General features: G+C 36.8%; 1 protein-coding gene and 1 long non-coding RNA gene across 3 annotated transcripts in view; one reads left to right on the top strand and one right to left on the bottom strand.

Annotated features, from left to right (window-relative positions):
- LOC139102420 (uncharacterized) overlaps nucleotides 1–14,315 on the top strand; it is a 101,177-nt gene that overhangs the window by 3,765 nt on the left and 83,097 nt on the right. The window lies entirely within an intron of this gene.
- On the bottom strand, nucleotides 43–13,294 carry LOC139102409 (calcium uptake protein 3, mitochondrial-like). Of its 2 annotated transcripts, XM_070656286.1 has the most exons (12): nucleotides 13,070–13,294; nucleotides 4,213–4,354; nucleotides 4,026–4,136; nucleotides 3,217–3,264; nucleotides 3,040–3,122; nucleotides 2,581–2,643; nucleotides 2,126–2,224; nucleotides 1,605–1,733; nucleotides 1,217–1,440; nucleotides 892–1,049; nucleotides 636–793; nucleotides 43–361 (listed from the first exon to the last, which is right to left on the bottom strand). In XM_070656286.1, the coding sequence occupies exons 1-12, from the start codon at nucleotides 13,277–13,279 to the stop codon at nucleotides 293–295; spliced, it is 1,494 nt and encodes a 497-aa protein (XP_070512387.1). In that variant the 5' UTR covers nucleotides 13,280–13,294; the 3' UTR covers nucleotides 43–292. The 2 variants fall into 2 exon arrangements, with proteins under 2 accessions (XP_070512387.1, XP_070512388.1); XM_070656287.1 differs by lacking the exons at nucleotides 2,126–2,224; nucleotides 2,581–2,643.

The following is a 14,315-nucleotide window of genomic DNA, read 5'->3' as shown; positions in this document are numbered from 1 at the left end:
AGTAGTCATTAAATTGGTGATCATACTTTATAAAACATTTAATTAATTTAACAATAATAATTTATTAGCTTTGTTTTTAAAATAATGTACAAGTTATATTGAATAAACATTAAATATTTTAATATACATTAACATTTTGGTAATTGAGATATAATTTTTTAACGATTAGTGTTATCAGAAAATGTACATCATTTATAAGATTTTTGTTAATTAATAAGCGCTCCTGTAAGTTATCTTCTCTTATCTTTTTTGTATCATTTACGTTCTTGTGCATTCCATCACGGTTTTTTCTTTATGGTGCTTTCATTTCTTGTTTCACGCAGAATTTGAATGCCTCCCATCCTTCATTTCGTTGTTGAGACTATAAAAAGTCGAGTTATCTCACATTAATCAACAGTGATTAGCAATATTCCTATTAATACAATGTATATTGTCGAATAGTATTATGATGCTATGTATAGAGCCTGAAAAACGACAGCCATTCGTACAGATCTCTTCGCAGTTTTGCAGTACAGTCGCACACACACCGACGTTATTACATTTTATACAACAGACATTCTACATTATTGAAAATAATTATTTAAAAGAGCAGTCTACATGTCAGAAAGTGTCTGTAAAAACTCGTAATAGTTCACCTTAAAGCCTCTGTGCAATCGATCTTTCATAATTGCTATAAATTCTTTGTAAGAGAGTTGGCCGTCTCCATCTACATCGAATAACGCGAAGACTGTGTCTATTATGTGAGTCGAAAGCATAGTCCCCGTGCATATCTTTACTGCTCGTTGAAATTCATCTAAAAAAATATACAATGTTAAAGAGATAGAACAAAAGAGCTATGTTTCAAGCAGATATAAAACATCGGTTTCGATTAGCATCTCAATCAATGCGTACCTTTAGATATAGGATGATCGGCTAACGTATACATTCGCATTGCTATCGAAAAGTCGTCCAGATTATTTAGAAATTGATAGAAGCGTCGAAACTCTTCGAACGTGATACCAATATGCAAATCAGCTCGATCCAGCATTCTGTCCAAATATTTGTCGTACCTGTACATTTAATTGTTAAATTTATTACGCGTCTGTTAAATTAATTAAAAGAAATACAGTTGTAAGTTAAAAAAAATTTCCATAACACTTAGTATAATTAATTTCGACGACTATTAAAATGTTTAGCTTAAAACGTAATTTTTTTTTTTCTTAATTATTCAACTTACTCATCAGGTTCGAGGTATGTGTATCGCAGCAAAATTTTTGCAAAATCTAATTCGTTGATCGTGTCATGCCCTTTGCTGAATTCATGAAATTCCAATTCTAATATCTCGTGCTGTAAATTCTCCATAAAGTGTTTGAAATCGTCATATTTCAATTCATTAGTGCCGTCTTTGCCAAAAAAATGTATCATCAAACTGGTGTCCACAGCATGACGTCGTTGCAAACCCTACGTGACAAATGGAACATAAATTAGTTCTGATTTACGATAAAACTTCCGTTGACTTAACTATTGTCTGTTTGATAGATTTATTTTAAAGATTAAATTAAAAGTTACACAAAGAAAAAAAAAAAGCATCTAGTTAAAGATACGCGTAAATAATATTGCGGTACCTGATCGTCGTCGATGAATTGGCCTTGAATTTCTTCCGGCGTTTTTTGACGTTCCTGTAATTGTTCCAATTCCTCTTTAGTTTCGCATCCATGACGGCCTCTCCACGCGTGACTGAATATCTTCTCCATCTGTATCAAAGTCGTAGACGTGAGACAAAATAATTCTTAATGCGACAGGTCGACGCGATTAATTGCAACACTTTTTACTAACGGATACATATATCAGGATTACATGATAGAAAGGCAAAATGACGGCAGTGTTTCGGCATCCGAGGACATGTTAGTACATCTGAAATAAGTGGCGAATAGTGTTAGAGCAATGATTATTGGTATGTTATAGCCCAGGTGTTTCGATAATAAAACTGATAAGCTGCATGTTGATACATTTAATATTGATATTAAAAATTTGAGACAGGTTAGTGATAGTGATTGTATTCAGCTGCGCTGCACACATATCCATGAAGGTAGATTAGTACATACTCTTCCAAAATGTAATTGATAATGTACTTTACAAAACTTACGTAAGAATATGGGACGATTTGGTTTGATTTATTCGGTTGAACTTCGCGAAGTTTTGCCCTGCCTAGATTTTCTTCGCTCGGTGCAATTATGGCACGTAACTAATTTATTGAAATAAATAGGAAAGTATTAACTTTAAACGAGAATCATAAAATCATCTGATTAATGAGTAAAATAAAAATATTAATAATTATTATTAAATATAAAAAAAAAAATATTTGCAACTAAAGATTAGAAATAATTTGTAAATAATTTTTTAATAATACTTAAAGAACTTTCGTCCACAGAATAAAGTGGCTCAAGGAAATAAATAGAATAGCCGTTAGATAAATTGATTTCTTTAGCTGAAAGAATTATAACGGGATCTCCATATTGATTTTCTAAACATCGGTTGATGTTTAACTTCCGACATCGTTTTGATCGAGGAAAAGTTTTCTTAAACTTTTCTGAAACTCACTGCACGCTTTGTTGACTCGTCGAGATCTCGTTCTTTTAGGCTGCCACCAAGTAAACGACGAATCTATAAGAGCAACAAAACCTCGGCTGATGTAAATCGATAATTAGTATAAAAGTTTCGATAGTTTCGAAGTTTCTTCTTGGTACATCCATCCCCTAAATATTCTAGCTAGCATGTGCAAATTAGAATTAAATGAAATTTCGTTTGGTACAATCATAGATTTATAGTTATGTTTAAACAAAATCCTTAATGTTAGAAAGCTGAAACATTTTCCTCTTCTTAATAAATCGCAATAAAGGAACAAAATATTTGTTCTTTTGCTGTCACAGTAAAACAAATTTAAATTTTATTTCGAAGACTAAAATTTAAAAAAATTAAGAAGTTCTTTTTTTTTACCACTGGCTCAAATATTTGTGCATGCACTAAAAATTTGCGTCTATAAGATTTTAGTTGTCTTACCACGAGAAATTCAGTTTTGTCGACTCTTTCGTTTCCGTCGGTATCAAACATGTTGAAGGCGATTTGGAAACCAGTTTTCGGCTCTGCAATGAGAGATCAATTATTGTCATAAGTTTTTATTTTTATTTTTGTTATAAAATTACTGTAATCTAGTAAAGCTACCAGTAGATAACTTACTCGTAAGGATGGATAGGAGAAACAAGTATTCCGTGTAAGAAATAATTCCTGAAAGTAGAAATAAGAACAATTAATTGTCTAGTAATTAAACAAAATTTTTAGAAGTTGTATATTTACTTAAAATAATTTTGCGCGCACGTTATTAATCTTGAATGCAGAAATTGTGTTACTGTTTGTCGTCTTTTTTTTTAAGTAGTATACATATATTTATATTTAAATTATTAAAAATTTAAATTCTTTAAATTGGATATATATTTTCTGTAAGATGGAGACGTTACAAAAATTTATGCGATATCTCGAGAAGCAAATCGTTATATACTCGTTATACGCATGATACTATCCCGTAAATTTCATCAAACCTCGTCGAATTCTTTCCTCATTTTTCCCGCTAATCCGCATTTAAAGATAACGAGAGGTCTGCAGTATTAAATGCGTTTGAGACATCTGGAAGTAGGATATGTCAAACGCGAGTTAGACACGCCTTACGAAATTTTAGATATTCTTTTAAAAAATCATCGCCTTCGGGGAGGATCAATAATTTAGAATTTAATAGTAAAACCGAGACCCGTGGACGTATCTAAATTCTGATTTTAAATATACTCCCTTGCGGCGTAGTTTAGCTCGTACTTAATATAACGAGAGGAATATGAATCGTAGCCACCCCATAAAATCTCTTTGTGATTACGAAAACGTAGAAAATTAACGGCAAAAAAAAAAATATAATAATAAAGGAAACGAAAGTCCTGTGCTTGTAAAACTGCTGTTTTATTTTGCTTTTAAAACATTAATTACAAGAGTAATATAATTACCTTTGTCTCGTAAATTTCGGAACATACGCGTGCTTCCGTGGCGTAGTGAACAAATCGAATTTCTCATAACATCGAGCTCTTGATCCGTTAACACGCGCCTTTTTAATCTCGCTAAAAATATGAGATCGTATGCAGAAATTAATTATTGTAAAAATGTGTTACATACATGTACATTTGTATTACATACGTCGTGGCTCGGCATCGATAACGCTGTCGAGGAAGTCTTGCGGAGTCATGTACAGTTGACCATCGTATACTACCGATGCAAATTTTATGAATCTCCTTTCTCTCGTAGTCAGTTTTACCGCTTTATGCAAGTCATCTTCTCTCTATAAGACCAAATTATTGTGATTAGTGAAATTACCCGGATATACGCTCGTACGTAAGCTTGTTATTTATATCATCCTTTTTTCTTCTTATTCTCAAGTTCTTATAAGTAGTTAAAAAAAAAAAAAAAAAAAAAAAGAAACTAAAATATTTACTTTAATTCTAAAAACATCGCACATATTTTTAAATTCGTCATCGTAGAAACAAAAAAAAAATAATAATAATTCTACATTTGCATTAACATTATTGAGTTTTATAATCTCTCTTCTTCAAATAAATGTCGAATTATTTAATCGAGATAATTATCTAAAGTGCATCGCGTAAATTCACCTTTAGTTAAGTATACGCAGTCGTATACGCCTAATATATTGCCTGGTAAGCTGTACTTGAGTACCAAACGATATGCTCTCGCGTAACGACGTGAATCGACGACCTCGTCCGGCTAGATTGAAACGTTCGGCTCGGGAAACATCAAATCATTGAGAACGCATCGGCTCGAAAGAGTCATCGTGTTCCTCGCCTAGTTAAATTATCGTTCGCTACCTCGCACGCATGAGATTGCTTTTATTTAATCCTGAGTAATGGCACATTGTTACTTCGATACGGCAACACGAGCCACCGTTCCGATCTAAGATGGTATCTCTTAAATAACGATTACTTTCAATTACAAAGCGACGTTTGATAAATACAAATGTATTTTGTTCATCTAGCGCGGAAATAAGACGCACTGGCGAAACGTAAAAGTAAACGTAAAAGGGAAAAAAAAGAAAAAGAAAAAAAAAATACGATTGTTTCGGTTAATTTAAATTAAGTATATCGTGCCCAATTAATATTCCAGACGTATAACGTTCGTTCTTGCGATAATGCGAGGCATCACCTAACCAACGCGTACCGGCACGTCCTCGCGTGTCTACCCGGGTAGGACCACGCAGGGTGTTAGGTTGGCATGTTCGCGGTGTCGAGGGTAATGACAGGCGTGGTGAGCACATTATGCTAAGTGCGAGCGACCAGGCCGCTTCTTTTCGTCCTCCCGGACCTCTTCCTTCGTCGTTCTTTTGCATCACGGTGATTAAGGCCCCCAACTCGAATCTTTCTCTTGTCTTCCGAGTTCTCACCTCGGAGATGTATACCGTTTACTTCTATTTTTTTTTTCCCTCCCCCTCTCTTTACTCTTCGCCATAGATGCTTATGGTTTTCAATAAAAGAGCACGCGACGTGGCCGTGTAGAAACTGTTTCCTGCAAGTTGTTTCGCCTCGTTTCTCGCCTTAAATCGATAGCGAGAGGCAACGGCGATTTTTGTGGATGGGTGTTAAACGGAGGCGTCAGCATGCGAGAGGAGAAAATGCGGTAGACCTTGAAGCACTACGCTTTTTCTCCGGTTCTACACGGCGGTCAGGCGATACACGAGATAAACAGCGAGGTGATTTTATAATATTAGAGCAACATTTGATTTAAAATGACCTAAATCGTCCAAAAATTTGTTTCCTACTTTTTTTTTTTTTTTTTTTTTTAATGCTAGTTAAGTTTGCAAATGGGTTGTTATTTTATCTGAAATTAAAATGCATTCGCTGTCGAACGTATTGAATATCCGAAGCTTCGAAGTTACGTGTCGATGCGAAAATTATTTACCACCTTTTACCTGGTCATCAAACACATTTACTCACACACGTCCGGTCGTCGGTGTGTAATGCAATACGGACGATGATTACGGATCATAATATTTATGGCAAGATACGATGGCGCCAAGATTACCGAAGGAAATTGAAATCAGATTTGTGATTTTGCAAAAAAAGAATAACGTTGCTTGAATGAGAATATCTTGAGGGAGACTCAGAAATAAGATTATTTCGAAACTAAGATTATTTCGAAGATTGAAAAAAATTTAACGTAAAGTTTAAAGAGGTATGTAATGTCCGTCAAAATCTGATAAAATTCTCGTTCGCCTTTCGACGTGAAGTGAATCGATTTCCGCGTATCTTTCGTAATATCAACTATACAGATTCGGAGAAAAAGGGGAAAAAAAAGAAAGAAAAAAAAAAAAAAAGACAGATTCGATCGAACAGTGAACAAGGTTGCAGTATATTGCCTCGTGCTAGCCGAAATACTCAAATCAGATTGATAGCCGCGTAAATGTAGGCTGGGTGGTCCGAGTCATTTTTATACGAGGAAGGTCCTACCCGGGTTAATCGGTCACGAAAACATTTCAAGGGGTTGCCCATAGACTTGACTTTGGCCCCACGATAAAATCAATCCTTCCAATTCAAAGAAGAGAGTAGTGGTTATTACCGGTCCTGACCGTCTCAATGTCCGAGCGGGCTTGTAGTGGTCTACTTTATTGGATATTCGAATGAAGATCAAGTTTTCCTCGATATAAGTACCATAGATTAAGCGCCGTAGATGCCTCACCTTAAATTTCTAATACTCGACCCGCTCACTTTTCCTGCCCGAATACAATTGAGAAATAAAGTTCGAACATTTCTGCACGGTATTTAACTATTTGTTTAGTTTCTTTTTTTTTTAATATTGCAGTGATTTAATTAACGTGCAAATATTGCATGCGTAATAAATTTTTTCTTGTTAAATTTCTTGTTAAAAAGGGCTCGAAACATTTCGTATATTTATATTAATATTTTTCTGTTCGACGAGTAAGAATTTATTTTTTCTAGCTATCTCATACCGCGAGTATTGCAAAAATGTTACCAACCAGAAGCGTTGTCATGTTGCGTGTTACGTGTGAACTACCCTGAAATTATCGCATAGCGCTCTGTCATTAACTGATTCGGTGCTTTTCTCGCACACCCATATCTCGCTTACGTCGCCTTCAACCTTTGAACCAATCAAACCGCCCATGTTCGAAACGACTGGTGTGTTCACAAATTATCGGCTACGTTTCATACGAAATATGACATGCAAATTTTTTTCTCTTCCCAAATCGTTAACTTTCTAATTTGGAAAATATATAAAAAGAAGTATCCTCCAATGTACCTAATTAATTTTACACGAAGTCACACACTACTCGGTTTAGATTTGTAATAATTTAAAAATATTCAAAATTAAATTTCTAATCCTCGGATAAAAGTAACTAAAAAAAAAAAAAAAGACTGGACGACGTATTCATCTCTGACAAACTCGTTGACATAAAATTTGCATAACGTAAGTATCGACGTCGGGAATTTGCAAAATCGATGGTTATCCCGTCGATCCCTCACAATCACGTGGTGATGGACGAGGCTCGTCGAAGATTCCCAAATCGTTATTTATTACTCACTATGCAGCGCACTTAGTTAACCGCCACGTACACGTGCGAGCTAAAAACGGGAAGGGACGAGGGGGGAGTGGTCGTGAAAGAGGCGCGATTCCCGCTGGACCCGGCGGCGGTTCTTAAATCATAATCCTCTCAAAATATTCAATTATACCGGCATTGTTTCGCCGTTGATACATCGTGCGGTAACACGCGACGTGCACCAAGAGCCCCACCCTCGCAATCTTCGCATGCGTCCACTTACGGCGCGATGCGAACTGTGTGGCGCGCGTATGAGAACACCATGGACGCACGAGACGCGCGGATATCCATAACGCCACCCACACCGCTATCGGCCGGTCCATTAGCCCAGTATAATGGGCACCCAACGCACCGCGTCCCACACGCTAGCGCTAATTTCACGGTGGTTTAGGAAGCGTTAATTAATTTAGACGAATCGCCGCGCGCGCTCATTTGCATTAACTCATCGCCGCGATGCTGGCCGACGAGACATGGGCCGTGCCGAAACACGCGATTTCGAGCGCGTCTCTTTAATTTATATTTCACATTTGTATTAAATTTTATATTCCATATGCACTTGCACTCCCTCCGCCTGTTGCGCATCAAATCGTTGAAATTTTTTTAAGTTAAATTTTGATTTTTTTATTTTTTTTAATGGGTAATTATTTAAAGATTCAACAACTACAAGTATTTTTTTTACGCGTATGGAAAGTTCACACTCTAAGTTTATCATCGCACTCGCGATAGTCTGACATGAGATTTTCGCAATGGCAGAGGTCCAAAATTTCGGTCGACACTATTATTACTATGAGATGGACAAGCGTTGTAGCACGGTTTGTTGTAATTCAAAGATTCCTACGTTGTACTTTGATACAAATGTTGAAGACGTTACGTCTATAATGTCTGTTAACGTTATAATAATATGAATTCAAACGCAGCTTTGCTCAGCTGATAAATTGAAAATTAACAGAGATAAATTAAAATAGTAGACCAGATGTAATGTCGCGTCGTATTTTTCGCCGGAGACATGTCGAGACGCGTCTCAATTGAAAATATCTTTGATTAACGTTTCACCGCAGGTACCTTAACGTGCGATGCGCGCAAATTGATTATAAACATGAAAAACGATCGAACGTAAAATCCATTCACGCCCACGTCGACGTCTACCCACGCGACTGATACTATCATGCTAATCAGACCACATTCACGTGTCCTACCGCGTCGGAATTCTTATCCCGTACCTTATCGCCAGATTATCATTTGGTACCGCATTGTGTGCATGTTCGAGGACAGTAGTGAAATGTTTAGCCAGGCTATCCGCAATACGGGCTTGTAAAAGTGCAAAAATCATTTATCTCTATCTGGAAAGCAGACGATTGTATAGAAAGTTGAATTAACAATGCGAAAGACGATTCAGTTAAATATAAATACGAATGAAAACTAAATTTGCAACATATTAAAATTTCTATACTTTGATTCAACTCGTTTTAGAATTATATTGTTTAAGATCAACAGCTTCACTCTTAAAATATTATTACATAAAATCTGTACGCACACATCGGTTATTATTATTATTATTATTTTTTTTTTTTAAGAAGGAGACATTTAATTTATAGAAAAAAATTAAATCGGAAAAGAAATTTTTTAAAGAAATTTATCTTAAACCAAACTGCTGCGAAAATCATTACGCGAAAGAACGGCTGTTTCTTTTTTATTTAAGAATGATACCTTGACTCGATGTGTTCCAATATTAATTATCCTTATTCAATTTCTTACGAAAGATCGACAAGCGGTATCGGATAGCATGGCGTTGAATATAACGTATGTGCACACGTACGTGCCGATTGACGACTTTTGGAATCTTTAATTGTACGGCGTCGGGAAGTCCGCGTCTGATTTATCGTTTATCGCCGATAATACGTATGAAGGTATACGCGGCCGATCGATCACTCTCCCGCGTCCGAATTATTCGCGTACACGAGCGACGATGTTTCTGCTAACGTACATAAACGGTGATGTGAATAATGGCGCGTAACTCGTGCAGGGCGATCTTGGCGCAAAGCGTTCTTCGTGTAATGATTGCTTAGCCATACGAAAGAAAAGATGTATTGCTCGAGTGCTTACCGAAGTCGTTGATTTTTTACAGTGGCGAAATATTTTAAATATTTTATTAAAAATAAATTTAATTCTTTTTAATCGTGATCGGTTGATCTAATTAGGAAAAACTCGAATAACTTCAAAACTAAATATCTCGCGTTCTAAAAGAGATAAGTACACATCTTTAAAAAAAAAAAAAAAAAAAAGAGTATTTCTAGTTGCACGAGCTTTGCTCTGCGCTCTGATCTCTCTACGTATGTATACATCCTGAAGTCTTCCTATAATGAATCTTGATTCGAAAGAACTTGTGGATATTATATTATCGATAAGAGCATCTCGATAAAAGGACCCAGCCCATTAGTTACCGCAAACCGCTCGTCATACGCGACGTTCGATGATAATGTCGTGCCGCATGTCTTAATAATGCGTAATATATCAGATGATACATTTCTCCCCTTTCGTCCGCTAAACAATTTATCCTCGATGAAAATGATGAGGACTCGCTCTAGTTCAAGATCGCATCGTGGAATGCAGTGAGGAAGCCTTTCAGTTCTCTATTTTAGATTATAGACCGCAGATTGCTAGGTGTTTTAAATCAACACATTTTATTTCGACGCTAATATTACTTTGATATTTTTTATTAACAAAATTGCGTTACCCAGAAATATTATAAAAAATGTGAGAACATTGAGAAAATCGTTACATACGAATAGCATTACACATACGAACAACATACAATTATTAATTTCATAATTTGCAAATTTAATTTAAAAAAAAAGTATATAAATAAAAATTATATTTCGTGCATTTTGTTAAATAGCTTTCTCGATTATTTCTTTTATTTTTAATTTTTGTAAAATGGTGTTTCACGTATTCAACGATATCGCGACATACCTATGTACATCCGCACTTCTGATATCAATCGACCGCCTCGCGCTGCAAGTTGCAACAACCTACGCACTCGGATAAAGGCGACAGAACCGATAAACAGAGCGGTTAAAGCTTATTTCAGTCAAGATCTGCCTTTGTAAACGTACGCTGCAAGAAATATATAATATTTATCATTGTTTAAACCTGCGATTTTAATCGCGATTGAAAGATCTCACTCGTAAGAATCGTACGAATATTGAATTTACATCCGGAAGTAATAGCACGTTGTTAAGCTCACGCGATAGGTACCAGTGTACTGACTATTCGTATATCACGATGACCTCATGTCTCGAGGTAATTGTCTGCGGGAAATAATTTGGATGTTCCGCGTAAATTGTGCGCAGACGTGCGTCGTATCACGTAATATGACATTTTGGCACTCTTACCGCTGCCGCCCTATTCTCGCCGAATTCTTGGCAGCGACGTAGTCAAAGAATATCTTTGGCATTCTAACACAAGTCGACGCGATGTGACGAGGTACGTCGGAGTTGTCACGCGTGGACTGCACGCGTTCACGATTACATGTACATTTATCGTACAATCGCGCGAAGTAAAATGTGTACGTAAAAAAAAAAAAAAAATACGTTTCTCAATTAGAAAGTCGAAGCAAAGCCGTATATCGTTTCTTTATTTTTTTAAGATCAAAAAATAATTTTTTAATTAATTTTTTTTTTTTTGGCAAAAAGATAACGTTTGAATTTTTAGCTGCGTATTATATTTTAGTAAGAGTATCGTTCCACGTATGTGCCAGCTATGCCAGATTTGCGTAAAATTGTAATTGGTCGGTCACGAATGATATGAGATCCGGTGTGCGACTGTCAGGAACGCTTGATACAACTTTCCCATGTTCTCACGCGCGATAATTAATGGGTACATGTGCTGGGAGGTGCGGAAAGGAAGCAGCTTAGGGTACGTTGCAATCGGATTAGGGTGTCTCCGAAGGGCCGAGTGCCCTTCGGATCTACATTTACGGGATGCAGCTCGGCTGCAAACTGCGACGCGAAGTGCCGGCTATTTATCTGCCTCGTTTTGTAAGGCAAAGAATGTCCCTAGAAGGCATCCGCATTCTCGAAAGCGTCGCGTGATCGATGGTACACGTATGTCAACACTCAACTTGCAGTTGGGAAGTTTCTCGTTAGTGAATGTCCCGAGGTATTAACAGTGCGCCGTGACTGAAAGCTTGACGTTAAGGATGTTGTAATGTACCGTATTTTCCAAATTAATTCTTCGTTAAAGAAAACAGCCGGGAGAAGCAATAAATTTTAACAAATTTTAAATCATAACTTAATCAGTAATTATTGCGTCGGTTAATTTTTTTTTTAAATTATCAGCTCGCGCTGGAGCTGCATAAAATATTTTTGTACAAACTATTTTTTATTTCGTTCAAATGTTTGTGACAAATTACCACATTGATTAGGCTCAGTTGCAATATTATTTAAATTAAAAAAAAAAAAAAAAAAAAAGAACAAAGATAGATACGTGAAGCCTTACTCAAAGCCAAAATAATTAATACAACCAGGTCTAAGTCGCCTAAACGTAATTTTATAATTTACGGTACATTCCCTTGCGTCTGGCGTTCCACGGTTTGGAAGAATCTCAGGATTCTCAGGCCGTAATAGAGACGTTCGAAGATTCAAACTGGTTAAGCCGTATCGACTGTGTGATCGTTCGAAGGGCGTGGCGTCGATATACTTGAAGATCGTTTGACACAAAAGCCGATCTGCTTCCTCCGGGCCATATTATTAACGTGGCGTACCTACACGTCCCGGTCTCACGACCGAAGATCGAACGAGATCAATCGCAGGCGCCTTCATTCCTGGACGCGTTCGAAACTTCTTTTTAAACTCGCCGAAGAATCTCTCCACTTTCTCTACCGTTCTCTCCCTACCTTTTGCCCGTCTTGCGGATTTAGCGATCTCGAAGTCATTCGGAGATATAAAAGTTCCAGCAAGACGAGAAAGAACGTTTTTATTTTCGTTACCTTTCGTTTCGTTGAACGAATAATTATTTCGCGTAAACGATACCTTCCTTCTTTATAAGACTTTTATTTTAACATCACATAAAATATTTCCATTAACGTTCCGATGCTAACTTTATTCCAAAGTAAAATTATTCGCATTGAATATTCTAAGAATTTTTTCTCGCAACAGGATATTAATTAATTTCTGAATCTCACCACTTTATTTCTAAATAAAAAGATTAATATTGAATGATATAAATATTGATCCTGAAAAAAATGCGATGATAAAAAGCGGCATTAAGGAATCGCCGCGCACTGATGCGTTGACGTGCAATTTTACTATGCACTGCCCATTCACGCGCACGTGGACGTAAGTCCACGTGGCGTCGCGACCCGTCATTCAAGTTCGCGCCACTGGCTCTGATAACGCGAGATTTTGTGCCGGGACTGTACTCTGTTATGCGTACCTTGCGAGGTTTTAAAGCGTGCACCACCTTCGGTCGCAAGCACTGCTGCGCTAGTAGAAGCGTGACGGAAGCAGCTGCCAGCAATCCGATGCCCTTCTGGATCCTCCCGAGGCTGTGGTCGGCACGCCACGACACGTACGAACGCGTGACATTGCGAAAGCGTTGCGTATACGACGACACGCGTCGCGAGAGGCACGCTATCGTCGCCATGTTCGACGCGCGACCGGCGCATGCCTCATCGTCTGCTAGCTTTACCACGTCTGTCTGGTTCTGTGAGTCACTATCTCAGTCTTGCGCCTGTGTCTGTGAAGGCAATCAATAGCCGCTTTTAGCAGAAGTGTTACTTTTGCAACCGTTGCAAAACTCGCGATTCTACTTGGCGTATAGCTTTCAGACTCGTTTAATATCAAGAGCGTGCGTCAATTAAATTAACGATTTTTGCAACAGTTGCAAATGTAGCACTTCTGCTAAATGCAGTCAATTTCTTCTACCCGAACCGGTGTTATTGCCCGAGGTAAACGCGAAATGAAAAAAGAGAAAAGTAATAATAATAATAAAAAATACCTTGACGCACTTCCCTTAATTATTATCTGGACAAATGTTCAGCATAATGTTATAATACGGCTATTTGACGTTTTAAGTACTCTCGGATGAATGTTTTCATCAGTTTTTTAAAATTCTCGTATGAACATTATATACATTGTATATATATGTATAATGGACGTAATTATGAACTCATTTTTACATTATCTTGACACTCACATAATCTGACAGAATCTACTTATCTATTCTTATGGGGTTCTCACACAAGTATCATTATCACGATATTAATATTATTTGCAGTAAAATAATTAGAGACAAACGTTAATAATTTCAAACTAGAACGGAACAGAAAACTGAGTCTGGACATTTTTTAATCAGTCGTCGATGTTAATAATAAGAAATTTAATTAAAAAAAAATAAGTTTTAGAATTTATCTCTAACATTTTTTTTACATAATAAAAAGATTTTTTTTTAATTAATTAATAATATTATTTAATACATAGTAATTGTTGTGACAGCCCCTTTAGAACAGAACCTGATCTATCCTTTGCGAGACGATCCTGCAGGGCATATCGTAATCGTGCATTAATTATGATCGCTCTGGATGGCACGTAACCACGTATAATAAAATAAGTCGAAGGAACGTGCAACAACCTTCGCTACGTCATTGCGAGAGGAGCGAGGACCTGAAGATACCTCTTTC

The sequence above is a fragment of the Cardiocondyla obscurior genome, linkage group LG05, assembly GCF_019399895.1.
Source record: "Cardiocondyla obscurior isolate alpha-2009 linkage group LG05, Cobs3.1, whole genome shotgun sequence".
NCBI lineage: Eukaryota > Metazoa > Arthropoda > Insecta > Hymenoptera > Formicidae > Cardiocondyla > Cardiocondyla obscurior.
The sequence above is the reverse complement of the archived record's forward strand: the minus strand, read 5'-3'. Positions and strand labels throughout refer to the sequence as shown.